Genomic DNA, 17,015 nt, shown 5'->3' with positions numbered 1-17,015 from the left:
ATTTATTTATTTATTTATTAGGCTTGTATACCGCTACTCCCAGTTTGGCTCGGAGCGGTTTACAGAAATAGATTAAAACAATACACTTAGCTTTAAAATAACAATAAAAACAACAATAAAAACAGACATAGCCCCGAGTTTTTCACCCATCGAAAGCTTGTCGGAAGAGCAAGGTTTTGCAGGCTTTCCAAAAGGCAAGTAGGTCTCGGATAGGTCTCAGTTTACCACAGATTTCAGGTCTCATTAGCAGGTTTTAATTACAATTCAGCAAGCAAATAGTTAGTCATTGAAGGACTTAATCTACAGACTGGATTCTCCAAAATGTAGCTGTCATTCATTCACCTTCCACACATACTCACACATAGTATATGCATATTTTTGTCACACGTTGGGCTCCATTGGAAAGGCAGGGAAGATGGCCGCTTCTCTGGCATGGCGCATTGACCCCTCCCTTCTCTTTGTCCCCAGCATGAACTGGAGATGTCTCAGGAGCCACTGGCCTTGGATTGTGAGCGGGATCCCCCCCACAGATTGCAGCGTTTGGGGGTCCAGGGCGACACAGAGCGGGACCAGGGCAGAGCCAACCTGGGTAACCATTGTGGCAACATGCGGTCAAGTGGCCAAAGCGATGGGGGAATGGACAGTTCCCCTATCAAATGTGTTCTGAGCTCTTTAGGATCCTTGGGTCCGGGTGGCCATCTGTCAGGAGGGATTGGATTGTGCCTTTCTGCTGGGCAGAACCAGGATGGACTGGGTAGTCTTTGAGTGTCTCTTCCAACTCAAATTAAATATAGATTCCCTGGGAGTTTGGTAGAGCCTCCATCTCTGGAGTTTTCAAAGCAGAGGCTACCGGACAGAAAGAAGGGGGTTCAACTACATGACCTTTGTGGGGTGGTGGTCTTTTCCACTTCTACTGTCATATAGATTGTCTTTTAAGGCCAGCTGAATCCCCTGCTCTGGTAATTTTGAAGCAGGGGCTGGATGGGCACATGTCAGGAGGGCTTGAATTGTACCTCCCTGCCTTGCAGAACGGGGCTGGACTGGGTGGTCTTTGGGATCCCTTCCAGCTCTGGGATTCCATGGGTCTAAGCCTTGCCTTGTCCCAGACGGAGGCACCTAAGTACCCATAGCCTTGGGGCCCTCCTGCCTCCAGCCCCGGCCTCACCGTGTTTTCCGTCCCAATTGCAGCGGTGCTCAAGGGGCTCCTGGCCGCCCTGCAGCCCCCCAGCGCCTCCCCTTCCCTTGCGGTCGAGGAGGAGGAAGAGGAGGACCTCTACACCGCGATGGAGCAGGTCCCGGCGGATGCAGCCCAGAAGGAGGGAGTGAAGGAGACGGAGGAGGGGGTGCCGGAGGGGCCCCTGAGTGTAGAGGCGATGGAGGAGGGTCCCCTGCCCCTCGAGGAACTGGCCAAGGTCAAGCAAGCGGAGGAGGAGGAGGAGGAGGCGCAGCTGCTGCTGGCCATCCAGGAGTCCATGGACAGCGCCCGGCGGGAGGAGGACGAGCTCCGCCGCGCCACCGAGCTCTCCTTGCTCTCCTGGGAGCAGGAGCAGCGGCCGGACCCCGAGGAGGAGGAGGAGGCGGCCCTCCTGTCGGCCATGAACGACTCCCTGGAGAACAACGACACGGTGGCTCTGGTGGTCTGGGCGGAGTCTGCGGGGGCCGCGGAGGGGCTACAGAAAGTGCTGGAGGCGGCCCTGGCGGTCCAGGTGCGGGAGGAGGAGGTGTCCCACGAGGCCCTGCGCCAGCTGCCCCCCCTCTGCCGGCAGTACCTGGCCCACCTGGAGCGCAAGCACGGCGTCCGCATCGCCCTGGACGGAGCCAAGGCCACTCTGCGGGGCTTCGCCGACCACCCGGTGGCCGCCACCCGCGACCTGGCGCTGCTGCTGGCCCGCTTCCTGCCGGCCGAGGCCCCGGTGGGAGGCACCCCGAGAAGGGCCCAGTGGGTGCGCTGGGAGCCCTCGGGCCGGGGGTCCCCCACGCCCTACTCCGCCCAGGCCAGCGCCGTGCTGGAGGGGGCCTGGCAGCGGGGCCTGCGCAGGGTGGACCTCTTCTTCGGGGGGCGGCCCTTCACCTTCGACTTCCACCGCATGGAGGAGTACGACGTCGGCAACGCCCGGACCCTGCCCATCGGGCGCGTGGAGCCCCCCGCCGACCCAGGTAGGGCCCCCTCCCCACATACATACAGGAAGAGGCCAAGGGTGGCTTTTAGGTGGGCTTGGTCCAAGGGTGAGCTTGGTTGATTTCTGTATGTTGTGGTTTCATGTAAATTGGCCTGTTGTTGATTTTATGAATGCTGATGTTTTTTATATGTTGTGTGGCACCATTGTGTGCTGCTTTGTAAGCCGCCCTGAGTCCCTGTAGGAAATGGTGGCGGGGTATAAAGTATTATTATTATTAATATAATAATTATTATTATTATGACACAGCAAACAAGATAGATATGCTGGATTTCGTTTCACAAAATCACAAGTCGAACACTTCCCAAGTGTCTAGGACTGTGTGATGTATTTTCGGATGATGCTGCAGATCCCAGTCGGGTGGCCTTTTGCAGCTGGCAGATCGTAATTTTGTCAATGTCTATGGTTTCTAAATGCCGGCTGAGATCTTTTGGCAGGGCACCCAGTGTGCCCATCACCACCGGGACCACCTGCACTGGTTTCTGCCAGAGTCTTTGAAGTTCAATCTTCTTCTTCTTCTTCTTCTTCTTCTTCTTCTTCTTCTTCTTCTTCTTCTTCTTCTTCTGTATTTCATATCACAAAATCACAAGTCGAACACTTTGTTATTATCATCAAGGGCCATCGTATCTCTTTGATCTCAATCTGGAGAGACATTTCTCCCCTTGTCTGGCTCTGGCCAGGGTTCTATCCAGTTGGACCTCTGCTGACAGGCTTGATGGGCTTTGGAGTCCTTGCCAGCATCATGGCCAAATGCTCAGAGTTTATTTGTATTAGTTTCAGAAGATCAGAGAAACTGTCTTTGAGCCTATGTCTGGGGAGACTTTGGCCCTTTACACTCAGCTGAATAAAATGATCTTTGAACTGGGATATATGGCAGTGTGGACTCACATAACCCAGTTCAAAGCAGATATTGTGGGATTTTCTGCCTTGAGATTCTGGGTTATAGGGCTGTGTGGAAGGGCCCTCAGGCACTATTTCTGGAGTTCTGTTTAGTTGGGCCTCTGCTGACAAGCTAATGGGCTTTGGAGTCCTTGCCTGTATCATGGCCAAATGCTATTATTATCATTATTATTATTATTATTGACGCAACAACATTGTATGACATAGCAAACGAGATCTATATGCTGGATTTCATATCACAAAATCACAAGTCGAACACTTCCCAAGTGTTTAGGACTGTGATGTATTTTCGGATGATGCGCGCAGATCCCAGATTATTATTATTATTATGTTTATTATTATGTTTATTCATACCCCACTTTATGGGTCCTGAACGAGATTCAAAGCAGCTTACGTTAAAAGTATTACCGCACAATTTAAAATATTCAAACGTTAGAATAGAATCAAACATAACAGGATTTAAAACTGTCCCTCCAGCACAGTTAAAATCCATTAAAACATATTCTGTGTCAGCTGCAGGCCTTTGCTGCCTCCAAAACAGGCCCAGCTGAGCTAGAAAGGCTTTATTGAGAAAGCATAGGTCCAGACAGACAACCCCAGCGAGGTTGGGTTCGGTCTGATTTGTAGGATGGACACTCGGACGTTGTGAGCACATTAACCCCGTTGGCCCCAAGGTCCCCTCTTCCCCGTCTTGTTCCTCATTGGCCAGGCCATTAAGCCCTTCTCCGGTTCCCTCCGTGTCAAATTGCTCCCAGAACAAGGCCGGTCCCTTATCAGCAGGTCCCTCATTAACGCAAAAGGCAACACCAGCCTCTGACGAGCCATGAGCTTCACCTGGCAGCGTCCGGTCTCCTCAAATTCCCATTAACCTTGGTGTTAGAGGCGCATTGCATAGCAGGGCAGCTCTTGGTCAATATTGCAAACAAACATGCAGTAGCAATATGATATAACAACGTGGACAGATGAAACCTGCCTAGGATCCAGGCCCAGTAACAGTCTCCCAGTGATGGTGACATTGTTCATTTATATTAGCATTGTATTATTATTATTTTTATTTGCACGTGGTATTTATTTTATTTTATTTGCATTCCCTTGGGCCTTTGAGGCTGGGGGAAGGTAGGAAAGGCGGGCTGGGGAGTGGGCTTTCATCCGTCCCAGTGCAGCTTGTTTTCATCACATTCGATGTCCTTTCTTTGCTTCTGGGTCCCATGGCCCTTGTGCCTCAGTTTCCCTTGGAGCAGGGACTCTGCATCCTGCAGGCTCACCATTTACCCAACAATGGGGCATTTAGCGTATTGGGATTCCCTCGGACCCTGATTTTACAGCTCAAGGGGCCAGTTTATACTGTTTTAATTGTTTTTAATTTGCCTTTTGTTTTGTATTGTTATATTGTGTGTTGACTGTTGAGGCCTTGGCCTTTGTAAGCCGCATCGAGTCCTTCGGGAGATGCTAGCGGGGTACAAATAAAGTTTCATAATAATAATAATAATAATAATAATAATACATCACACAGTCCTAGACACTTGGGAAGTGTTCGACTTGTGATTTTGCGAAACGAAATCCAGCATATCTATCTTGTTTGCTGTGCCATACAACGTCGTTGTGTTGATAATAATAATAATAATAATAATAATAATAATAATAATAATAATAATAATAATAATAATGGCCATAGGGCAGGACGGCTTCTTTGCCGCAGACCCTTCCTTCACTCCCCTCCCTCCAGCCAAGCTGACCGTCTAGCAGTCGAGTCTATCGAATAACCTGAATGGGAGGAGACCACATGGGCCATCTAGTCCAACCCCCTTCTGCCAGGCAGGAAAAGCAAAATCAAAGAACCATGACAGATGGCCATCCAGCCCCTGTTTAAAGCCTCCACCACACTCTGATGCAGTGAGTTCCACTGTTGAACAGTCCTTCTTACAACTTCCTAGTGTTCAGATGAGATTTCCTTCCCTCTCATTTGAACCCATGGCTCCATTGAGTCCCAGTCTCCAGGGGAGCAGAAAACAAGCCTGCTCCCTCTTACTTAGAACAGCCTTTCAGATATTTATACATGGTTCTATCATGTCTCCTCTCAGCCTTCTCTTCCGGAGGCTAAACATGCTCAGCTCTTTCAGCCGCTCCTCATAGGGATTCTTGTTCTCCAGACCCTTGATCATTTTAGTCTCCCTCCTCTGGACACAACATCTCCCTTCAATTCTGGTGCCCAGAATGGGACACAGTGTGGTCCCAGGTAAAGTGGTTTGACCAAGGCAGCATGACTTCCCTGAATCTGGACATACACTCCTTTGGATGCCATTGGCTTTTTTAGCTGCTGTATCACATTGTTTGCTCATGTTCACCTTCCTCTCCACAAGATCTTTCGCGCATGAACTGTTGTGGAGCCAGGCATCATCCCCCATTCTGTATCTTAACATTCCATTTTCTGCCTATTTGTGGTATCCTTCATTTGTCCTTGTTGAAATTTGTTGGCCGTCCGTCTCCCACCCCTTCGGTCCAGAAACGTTTACACTTTGTCCTTTGGCCTCAAAGCACTTTAGAACTGTATTAGTTTAAGTGGCCCCTCCATGCCATCCCATCCACCAACCTGGTGGTCCATTTTATCCTACTTTATTTTTAACTGATTTATATGCTAACTGAGTTTTATGGTTTAATGCAGGGGTCCCCAAACTAAGGCCCGGGGGCCGGATGCGGCCCTCCAAGGTCATTCACCTGGCCCCCACCCTCAGTTTTATAATATAATATTTTTATATCAGTTTTAATAATATAATATATTGTATATACATATAATATTGATAATAATATTATAATGTTATACAATATAATACTTTTTTTCGTGTCAGGAGCAACCGGAGTTGCTTCTGGAGTGAGAGAATTGGCCGTCTGCAAGGATGTTGCCCAGGGGATGCCCGGATGTTTTTGATGTTTTACCATCCTTCTGGGAGGCTTCTCTCATGTCCCCGCATGGAGCTGGAGCTGACAGAGGGAGCTCATCCGCACTCTCCCTGGGTGGGATTAGAAACCTGGCAGCCTTCAGGTCAGCAACCCAACCTTCAAGTCACGAGGCTTTTATTCCCTACACCACCGGAGGCTCCTACAAATATAATACTAATAATACCATATAATAATATTAATTATCTATATATCTATATATATAAAAGAGTGATGGCATCACGGCGACCGACAAAACAACAAAACTACAGGCCCCCCAACCTCGAAATTTGACAACACAACCCATCATCCACGCCTCAGGGTTGATACAACAAAAAGAAAAGAAAAATAAAGTCCTAATTAGAGGGAGAGGAATAATTGCTTTTATCCAATTGCTGCCAGTTAGAAGGCTAAGCTCCTCCGACTTGGTCTCCTAGCAACCCAATAAAAAAATAATAAAAAACACTAAAAATAATTAAAACACCAAAAGATTAATACAATAAAATACTATAATAACAGAAAATAACTAAAAATAATACAAGAAAATAATAGAATATAATAAATAAAAAGATAATTTACAATAATATTAATTAAAAAATACAAATAACGTCAAATAAAAATTACACAACAATTTTTAACCACTACCACCACCACTTCGCCACAGCAACGCGTGGCCGGGCTCAGCTAGTATATATATATAAGAGTGATGGAATCACGGCAGTGGACAAAACAACAAAACTAAACACCCCACAACCTCGAAAATTGACAGCACAACCCCTCATCCATGCCTCTGGGTTGATACAACAAAAAGAAAAAAAATAAAGTCCTAATTAGAGGAATAATTGTTTTTATCCGATTGCTGCCAGTTAGAAGGCTAAGCTCCGCCCACTTGGTCTCCTAGCAACCCACTCAGCCCAGGGGACAGGCAGATTTAGGCCTCACTTAGGCTTCTTCCACAGATTATCTAATTTGCACTGGATTATATGGCAGTGTAGACTCAAGGCCCTTCCACACCGCTATATAACCCATTTATATTCTTATATTATCTGCTTGGCACTGGATTATCTTGACTCCACACTGCCATATAATCCACTTCAGTGTGCAGTCGGACACAACTGGACTTAATGTCAGGAGAAAACCTTTACCCTTGACCTTCACTACCACCAATTCCTCAATACTTTATTTCCCATACCACCAGACTTTGCCACAGCAACGCGTGGCTGGGCACAGCTAGTATGATATATATTACATATAATATTACAGTATAGTGGTTCAATATCGTAATATACAATGCTAATATTGTGCTATGCTTATAATATATTGTATGTGCATACAGCTGCTCTGAGTCTCCTTCGGGGTGAGAAGGGTGGGATATAAATGTAATAAATAAATGTAGTAAATGAATAAATAAATAATTTTAGACTTAGGCTCGCCCAAAGTCTGAAATGACTTGAAGGCACACAACAACAATCCTAATTAACTTGACTATCTCATTGGCCAGAAGCAGGCCCACACTTCCCATTCAAATCCTGATAGGTTTGTGTTGGTTACAATTGTTTTCATTTTTAAATATTGTATTGTTATTACTGTATAGTAATTACTGCTATATATTTCTTTGTTACTCCCTTCCAACATCTATCCCCTAGACTGCTCCACCTTCATATGTCCCTGTCCCCTGTGGTGTACTCCTTTGTCTCTCTCACTCCGAGTTTTTATCTCTGTGTTCATGCGGCCCGCCCTTGTTTTTATTGGTTCTTTGATTTCCTGATGTAATGTGTATTATTATTTATTGTATTGTTTTAATTGTGTTATGATATGTTGTTTTTATATTTCACTAGCTGTGCCCGGCCACGCGTTGCTGTGGCCTTGTCTGGTGGTGTTGGTGAGAACTTGTTGAGGTAGTGGTGGTATTGAATGTCTGTTGTATGGTTGTCTTTATGTTTAGTATGCATTTGGTTGTTTGTGTACTGTGAACGTGGTGAGGGTAGAGGGGGTGTATGTCCCTGTGTAGTATTGTATAGTTTTTATACGTTGTCCGTGTGTTGTGAATGCTTGGATTGTGTCCTGCTGTATAGTAGAAAGGGTTGGGTTGGATGGCCCTTAGTGGTCTCTCCAAACTCTTGTGCCTGTCCCCTGGGCTGAGTAGGTTTCTAGGAGACCAGGTGGGTGGAACTTAGCCTTAGGACTTTATTTTTCTTTTCTTTTTGTTGTATCAACCTAGAGGCGTGGATGATGGGTTGTGTTGTCAAATTTCGAGGTTGGGGGGCCTGTAGTTTTGTTGTTTTGTCTGCTGCCCTGATGCCATCACTCTTTTATATATATAGATTATATTGTACTGCTTTGGGCATGGCCCCATGTTAGCCGCCCCGAGTCCCCGTTGGGGAGATGGTGGCGGGGTATAAATAAAGTTTTATTATTATTATAATTATTATTATTATTGTTCTTTCATTGTTGTTGTTGTTTTGCACTACAAATAAGACATGTGCAGTGTGCATAGGAATTTGTTGGGTTTTTTCCCCCCCAAATGATCATTCGGCCCCTCCACAGTCTGAAGGATTGTGGACTGGCCCTCTGCTTTGAAAGTTTGAGGACCCCTGGTTTAATGTATTGTTTTGTTTAAAGTAACTGTTTTGTATAAATGCTGTTTTTACTGCGTTTTTATTGTAATATGTTTTCTACTTGTTCTGTATCTTCGGGCCTATGTCCCATGTAGCCGCCCCGAGTCCCTGCTGGGAGATGGTGGTGGGGTAGAAAAATAAAGTTACTTACTTACAGTAGAGTCTCACTTATCCAACACTCGCTTATCCAACATTCTGGATTATCCAACACATTTTTGTAGTCAATGTTTCCAATATATCATGATATTTTGGTGCTAAATTCGTAAATACAGTAATTACTACATAGCATTACTGCATATTGAACTATGTTTTCTGTCAAATTTGTTGTTAAACATTATGTTTTAGTGCTTAATTTGTAAAATCATAACTTAATTTGATGTGTAATAGGCTTTTCCTTAATCCCTCCTTATTATCCAACATATTCGCTTATCCAACGTTCTGCTGGCCCGTTTATGTTGGATAAGTGAGACTCTACTGTACTTACTTGTGTTGTCTCTAATGTGTGAAGGTGGTTTTGAACCGTGGTTATGTCTCTGCAGACCCGCTGGCGGAGGACGAGGTGAAGCTGGTGCCGCTGGTGGAGGGCTCCGAGGAGTTCCGGGACACCGTGCGGCACTTCTACGACACGCTGGAGGAGCTCCACAGCAAGATCCGCATCGTCAAGGTACACGCGGCCGATGCCACGGAATCCGAGGACCATCAGGGCCCGGTTTGGGGTGTGGGGGCCATGGCTCCTGATCCACTGTTATCAATGCGTCCCAGGTGGAGAAGCTGGTGCACCCGCTGCTCTACCGCCAGTACCAGCTGAAGAAGGCGGCCATGGAGAAGGCCTGCGGGCACCAGGAGGTGGAGCGCATCCTGTACCACGGCACCACCGAGCAGTCCACGCGCGAGATCTGCCAGCACGGCTTCAACCGCAGCTTCTGCGGGAAGAACGGTGAGCCCCACCCACACCTTGCCTCACCTGGGGTTTCCTTGCCCAGCTCTTGCAGCCCCCTTGCTCTTCCCTTGGCTCCTGAGGCTGGTCCAGACCCACACACACCTGCCGTGGGGACAGGCAAAAGGGGGGGGGGGGGCTATAGCAGGAGGTCCTTCCTGCAAAGACAAAGTTTTGCAGTTTAGCAAACTTTCCCCAGCTTCTGCGGGAAGAACGGTGAGCCCCACCCACACCTTGCCTCACCTGGGGCTTTCCTTGCCCAGCTCTTGCAGCCCCCTTGCTCTTCCCTTGGCTCCTGAGGCTGGTCCAGACCCACACACACCTGCCGTGGGGACAGGCAAAAGGGGGGGGGGGGGCTATAGCAGGAGGTCCTTCCTGCAAAGACAAAGTTTTGCAGTTTAGCAAACTTTCCCCAGCTTCTGCGGGAAGAACGGTGAGCCCCACCCACACCTTGCCTCACCTGGGGCTTTCCTTGCCCAGCTCTTGCAGCCCCCTTGCTCTTCCCTTGGCTCCTGAGGCTGGTCCAGACCCACACACACCTGCCGTGGGGACAGGCAAAAGGGGGGGGGGGGCTATAGCAGGAGGTCCTTCCTGCAAAGACAAAGTTTTGCAGTTTAGCAAACTTTCCCCATGTTTTGATGATAGATCCAATTAGAAAATGACATTGATTTTCCTTTAGCTTTTTCTTGTATTCTTCATACTTGTCCCAGTTGGTTCGGTTTATTATATTTCCTCTGTTCACTCTCATTAAATACAGTAGAGTCTCACTTATCCAACATAAACGGGCCTGCAGAATGTTGGATAAGCGAATATGTTGGATAATAAAGAGGCATTAAGGAAAAGCCTCTTAAACATCAAATTTGGTTATGATTTTACAAATGAGGCTCCAAAACATCATGTTAGACAACAAATTTGGCAGAAAAAAGTAGTTCTATACACAGTAATGCTATGTAGTAATTACTGTATTTATGAATTTAGCACCAAAATATCACAATATATTGAAAACATTGACTCCAAAAATGTGTTGGATAATCCAGAACGTTGGATAAGCGAGTGTTGGATAAGTGAAACTCTACTGTACGTTAATTTGTCCATATCATATATATCATTCAATTTCTCCAACCAGTCTTGTTTTGTTGGGACGTCTTTTTGTTTCCAATGTTTAGCAAAGGTTATTCGTGCGGCTGTTCCTACGTAGGTAATTATTTTGTCCTCATTTACATTCAATTTCATAGTGTTCTCCGTTAGTCCAAGTAAATAAATTTCTGGCTTCATTGGAAGCTAAAGGAAAAATAAGCAAAAAGAGAACCCGAGGCAATGTATAACAAATCTAGTCTAATCTAGGGAAGAAAAAAAAAGGAAGAAGAGGAAAAGAAATTTAAACCACAAGGATTAGAAAGCGGAAGGACACAAATTTATTATATATAATTTTTTTTTTAATTTTTATTATTTTTCCCATATATAATATGTATATGGATGTGTGTGTGTGTGTGTGTGTGTGTGTGTGTGTATATATATATGTATATATATATGTATATATATGTATATATATATTTGTTTTGCCTTCTCTTCCCCTTGTTTTCCCTTTGCCCCGTTACTTAAACCTGATACCCCACTCCTCACTTGTTCCCCACAACTTTTCTTATTCTTTTTTTTTATTGTATGTACACGTAAGAAAACCCGAATAAAAATTTAAATATTAAAAAAAAGAAAAAAAAAGAAAATGACATTGATAACCCAGGAACAAAAATTGTATTACATATTATTATTATTATATAAAACAATAATAATAATATAAATATAATGTAATAATGAATCTATATATATAAAAGAGTGATGGCATCATGGCGACCCACAAAACAACAAAACTACAGGCCCCCCAACCTCGAAATTTGACAACACAACCCATCATCCACGCCTCTAGGTTGATACAACAAAAAGAAAAGAAAAATAAAGTCCTAATTAGAGAGAGAGGAATAATTGCTTTTATCCAATTGCTGCCAGTTAGAAGGCTAAGCTCCTCCAACTTGGTCTCCTAGCAACCCAATAAAAAATAATAAAAAACACTAAAAAAATTAATATAATAAAATGCTATAATAACAGAAAATAACTAAAAATAATACAAGAAAATAATAAAATATAATAAATAAAAATATAACTTACAATAAAATTAATAAAACAATGCAAATAACGTCAAATAAAAATTACACAACAATTTTTAACCAATACCACCACCACTTTGCCACAGCAACGCGTGGCCGGGCACAGCTAGTATAATTATAATCTATTAATATGATGTGCTATAGCAGGATGAATATATTTGTAATATATTAATATGATGTGCTATAGCAGGATGAATATAATAATAATATATTAATATGATGTGCTATAGCAGGATGAATATAATTGTAATATATTAATATGATGTGCTATAGCAGGATGAATATAATTATAATATATTAATATGATGTGCTATAGCAGAATGTCCTTCCTGCAAAGACAAAGTTTGTGCAGCTTAGCAAACTTTCCCCATGTTTTGGTGATAGACCCACTTAGGAAATAACATTGATAACCCAGGAACAAAAATTGTGTTACATATTATTATTATTATTATTATTATTATTATTATTATTATTATTAGATAATACAATTCTAATATAATAATATAACATGGAAATGACATTTATAGCCCAGGAAAAAATATCATGTTACTTATTATTATTATTATTATTATTATTATTATTATTATTATTTAATTATAATATTAGACTATAATATAATAAATATAATTCTAACATAAAAATATAATATAATGTGCTATAGCAGGATGTTCCTCCTGCAAAGACAAAGTTTTTGCAATTCAGCAAACTTTTCCCATGTTTTGATGATGGAAGCAATTAGGAAGTGATATTTATAGCCCAGGAAGAAAAATCATGTTACATAGTTTATTATTATTATTCTTATATACAATAATATTATAATATAATATAATAAATATAATTATAACAAAATAATATAATATAATGTGCTATAGCAGGATGTCCCTCCTGCAAAGTTTAGGCAATTCAGCAAACCTTCCCCATGTTTTGAAGATAGACCCAATTAGGAAACTACATTTATAACCCAGGAACAAAAATCATGTTACTACTACTACTACTACTACTACTACTACTACTTCTTCTTCTTCTTCTTCTTCTTCTTCTTCTTCTTATTATTATTATTATTATTATTATTATTATTATTATATAATAATACAATTATAATATAATAATATAACATGGAAATTACATTTATAGCCCAGAAAGAAAAATCATGTTACCTACTGTTGTATATTATTATTATTTAATTATAATATAATAATATAATATGATAAATATAATTCTAACATAATAATATAATATAATGTGCTATAGCAGAATGTCCCCCCTGCAAAGACAAAGTTTTTGCAATTCAGCAAACTTTTCCCATGTTTTGATGATGGAAGCAATTAGGAAGTGACATTTATAGCCCAGGAAGAAAAATCATGTTACATACTTTATTATTATTATTGTAACAAAATAATATAATATAATGTGCTATAGCAGGATGTCCTTCCCGCAAAGACAAAGTTTATGCAGTTTAGCAAACTTTTCCCATGTTTTGATGATAGACCAACTTAGGAAATAACATTGATAACCTAGGTAAAAAAATTGTATTACATTTTATTATTATTATTATTATTATTATATAAAACAATCATAATAATATAAGTATAATTTAATAATGAATATAATTATAGTATATTAATATGATGTGCTATAGCAGAATGTCCTTCCTGCAAAGACAAAGTTTGTGCAGTTTAGCAAACTTTTCCCATGTTTTGATGATAGACCTACTTAGGAAATAACATTGATAACCCAGGGACAAAAATTGTATTACATATCATTATGATGATGATGATTATTATTATTATTATTATATACAATTATAATATAATATAACATGGAAATGACATTTATAGCCCAGGAAGAAAAATCATGTTACATAGTATATTATTATTATTGTTATTTAATTATAATTTAACTTTAATATTATAATATAATATAATAAATATAATTCTAACATAATAATATAATATAATGTGCTATAGCAGGATGTCCCTCCTGCAAAGGCAAAGTTTTTGCAGTTTAGCAAAATTTTCCCGTGTTTTGATGTTAGACCAACTTAGGAAATAACATTGATAACTCAGGAACAAAAATTGTATTACATATTATTATTATTATATAAAAGAATTATAATAATATAAATATAATGTAATAATGAATATAATTGTAATATATTAATAGGATGTGCTATAGCAGGATGTCCTTCCTGCAAAGACAAAGTATGTGCAGTTTAGCAAACTTTTTATTATTTATTTATTTACAGTATTTATATTTTGCCCTTCTCACCCCGAAGGGGACTCAGGGCGGATCACATTACACATATAGGCAAGCATTCAATGCCTTAACATAGAACAAAGACAGTAAAACGCAGGCTCCGAGCTGGTCTCGAACTCATGACTTCTTGGTCAGAGTGATTTGTTGCAGCTGGCTGCAGCTGGCTGCTCACCAGCCTGCGCCACAGCCCAGGCCTAACTTTTCCCATGTTTTGATGTCAGACCCAAATTAAGAAATAACATTGATAACTCAGGAACAAAAATTGTATTACATATTGTTATTATTATCTAATACAATTATAATATAACTAGCTGTGCCCGGCCACGCGTTGCTGTGGCAAAGTGGTGGTGGTATCGGTTAAAACTTGTTGTGGAATTTTTATTTGACGTTATTTGTATTTTTTTAAATTAATTTTATTGTCACTTATCTTTTTTATTTATTATATTTTATTATTTTGTTGTATTATTTTTAGTCATTTTGTTATAGTATTTTATTGTATTAATTATTTTAGTGTTTTTTATAATTTTTTATTGTATTGTATTTATTTTTTTATCATTATTTTATTAACACTGGGCTGAGTGGGTTGCTAGGAGACCAAGTGGGCGGAGCTTAGCGTTCTAACTGGCAGCAATTGGATAAAAACAATTATTCCTCTCCCTCTAATTAGGAATTTATTTTTCTTTTTTTTTTGTTGTATCAACCTAGAGGCATGGATGAGAGGTTGTGATGTCAATTTTCGAGGTTGTGGGGTGTTTACTTTTGTTGTTTTGTCCGCTGCCGTGATGCCATCACTCTTTTATATATAATATAACTAGCTGTGCCCGGCCACGCATTGCTGTGGCGAAGTCTGGTGGTCTGGGAAATAAAGTATTGAGGAATTGGTGGTAGTTAAGGTCAAGGGTCATGTTTATGTTGGATAAGTGAGAGTCTACTGTATATTTATAATCTTATATTATCTGCTTAGAACTGGATGATATGAGGCCCCCTCTACACAGCTGGATAAAATGCACACTGAAGTGGATTATATGACAGTGTGGAGTCAAGATAATCCAGTGCAAAGCAGATAATATCTATATATATAAAAGAGTGATGGCATCACGGCGACCCACAAAACAACAAAACTACAGGCCCCCCAACCTCAAAATTTGACAACACAACCCATCATCCACGCCTCTAGGTTGATACAACAAAAAGAAAAGAAAAATGAAGTCCTAATTAGAGGGGGAGGAATAATTGCTTTTATCCAATTGCTGCCAGTTAGAAGGCTAAGCTCCTCCAACTTGGTCTCCTAGCAACCCAATAAAAAATAATAAAAATAATTAAAAACACTAAAAAATTAATACAATAAAATACTATAATAACAGAAAATAACTAAAAATAATACAAGAAAATAATAAATAAAATATAATAAATAAAAAGATAACTTACAGTAAAAATAATTTAAAAATACAAATAACGTCAAATAAAAATTACACAACAATTTTTAACCAATACCACCACCACTTTGCCACAGCAACGCGTGGCCGGGCACAGCTAGTAAGATTATAAATGGGTTATATAGCCGTGTGGAAGGGCCTTGAGTCTACAATGCCATATAATCCAGTTCAAATAAGATAATCTGTATTTTATAGGCAGTGTGGAAGAGGCCTAAGTGAGGCCTAACTCTGCCTGTCCCCTGGGCTGAGTGAGTTGCTAGGAGACCAAGTGGGCAGAGCTTAGCCTTCTAACTGGAAGCAACTGGATAAAAACAATTATTCCTCTCCCTCTAATTAGGACTTTATTTTTCTTTCCTTTTTGTTGTATGAGCGTAGAGGCATGGATGAGGGGTTGCGCTGCCAAGTTTAGTGTTTCTGGGATGTGTAGTTTTGTTGTTTTGTCCTGGGCCGAAATTTCATTACCCTTTTATATACAAAGGCAAATAATAATAATAATAATAATAATAATAATAATAATAATAATAATAATAGAAGACCTGGCTCTGGCTCACGAATGGGACCCTGAAGAAGGAGACAGAAGGCCTGATCCTTGCAGCCCAGGAGCAATAATAATAATAATAATAATAATAATAATAATAATAATAATAATAATAATAGAAGACCTGGCTCTGGCTCACGAATGGGACCCTGAAGAAGGAGACAGAAGGCCTGATCCTTGCAGCCCAGGAGCAAGACATCAGGACAAAGGCAAATAATAATAATAATAATAATAATAATAATAATAATAATAATAATAATAATAGAATGAATAATAATATAATATAATAAATGAACGAATGCTCCTTCCTCTCTTTCTCTTGGTCTGCAGCCACGCTCTACGGCCACGGGGTCTACTTTGCCCGCAAGGCCTGCCTCTCGGTCAAGGAGCAGTACTCGCCCTCCGGCCCCGGCGGCAACAAGCACGTCTTCGTGGCCCGGACCTTGGTGGGGGACTTCACCGCGGGGAGCGTCGGCATGCGGGCCCCCCCATTGCGAGAGGGGGAGGAAGAGAGAGAGGAGGGGGCTCCGTGCCGGCGGTACGACAGCACCGTGGACTGTCCCCACGACCCCTCCATCTTCGTCATCTTCAACGACACCCAGGCCTACCCCCAGTTCCTCATCACTTGCCAATGGTCCAAGAAGAAGACCTGAGAAGGCCACGGCCTTATTCTAGGGACAACTTGGGGTCTCCCGCGGGGTGTTTTGGACTCCAACTCCCACCATTCCTGGCCTCAGGCCCCTTCCTTTTCCCCCTCCGCCGCTTAAGCGGCGGAGGGGGAAAAGGAAGGGGCCTGAGGCCAGGAATGGTGGGAGTCGGAGTCCAAAACACCCCGCGGGAGACCCCAAGTTGGCCCACACTTGCCTTACTCCTTCCTCAGGTATTTGCCCCCTTGACCGGGGTCTCCGCTCTTCGTGGCGGGCTTTCTTGCCGAAAGACTTATCTACAAAACATTTAAGTTTTGAAAAAGTTGCACACACAATATAATAAAAAGAAACCCAGGCACGGCTTCTTTTGCTTGGTCATTGCTTGGGGGCGGGGGGGGGGGGGGGGGGGC

General features: G+C 41.8%; 1 protein-coding gene across 2 annotated transcripts in view; it reads left to right on the top strand.

Moving 5' to 3' along the window:
- The window catches only part of parp10 (poly(ADP-ribose) polymerase family member 10), a 46,403-nt gene extending 29,654 nt beyond the window's left edge, over positions 1 to 16,749 (top strand). The window contains exons 6-10 of one of the 2 annotated variants that reach the window (XM_062979818.1): positions 469 to 589; positions 1,189 to 2,157; positions 9,169 to 9,293; positions 9,392 to 9,566; positions 16,289 to 16,749. In XM_062979818.1, coding sequence (XP_062835888.1) covers positions 469 to 589; positions 1,189 to 2,157; positions 9,169 to 9,293; positions 9,392 to 9,566; positions 16,289 to 16,611 — 1,713 coding nt within the window. In that variant the 3' untranslated portion in view covers positions 16,612 to 16,749. The remainder of the gene's footprint in view (positions 1 to 468; positions 590 to 1,188; positions 2,158 to 9,168; positions 9,294 to 9,391; positions 9,567 to 16,288) is intronic. The other variant, XM_062979819.1, reaches the window with a different exon arrangement.
- Positions 16,750 to 17,015: the final 266 nt, after the last annotated feature.

The sequence above is a fragment of the Anolis carolinensis genome, chromosome 4 (genome assembly GCF_035594765.1).
Source record: "Anolis carolinensis isolate JA03-04 chromosome 4, rAnoCar3.1.pri, whole genome shotgun sequence".
In the NCBI taxonomy this organism is placed as follows: Eukaryota; Metazoa; Chordata; class Lepidosauria; order Squamata; family Dactyloidae; genus Anolis; species Anolis carolinensis.
This window is presented reverse-complemented; position numbering and strand designations above follow the sequence as displayed.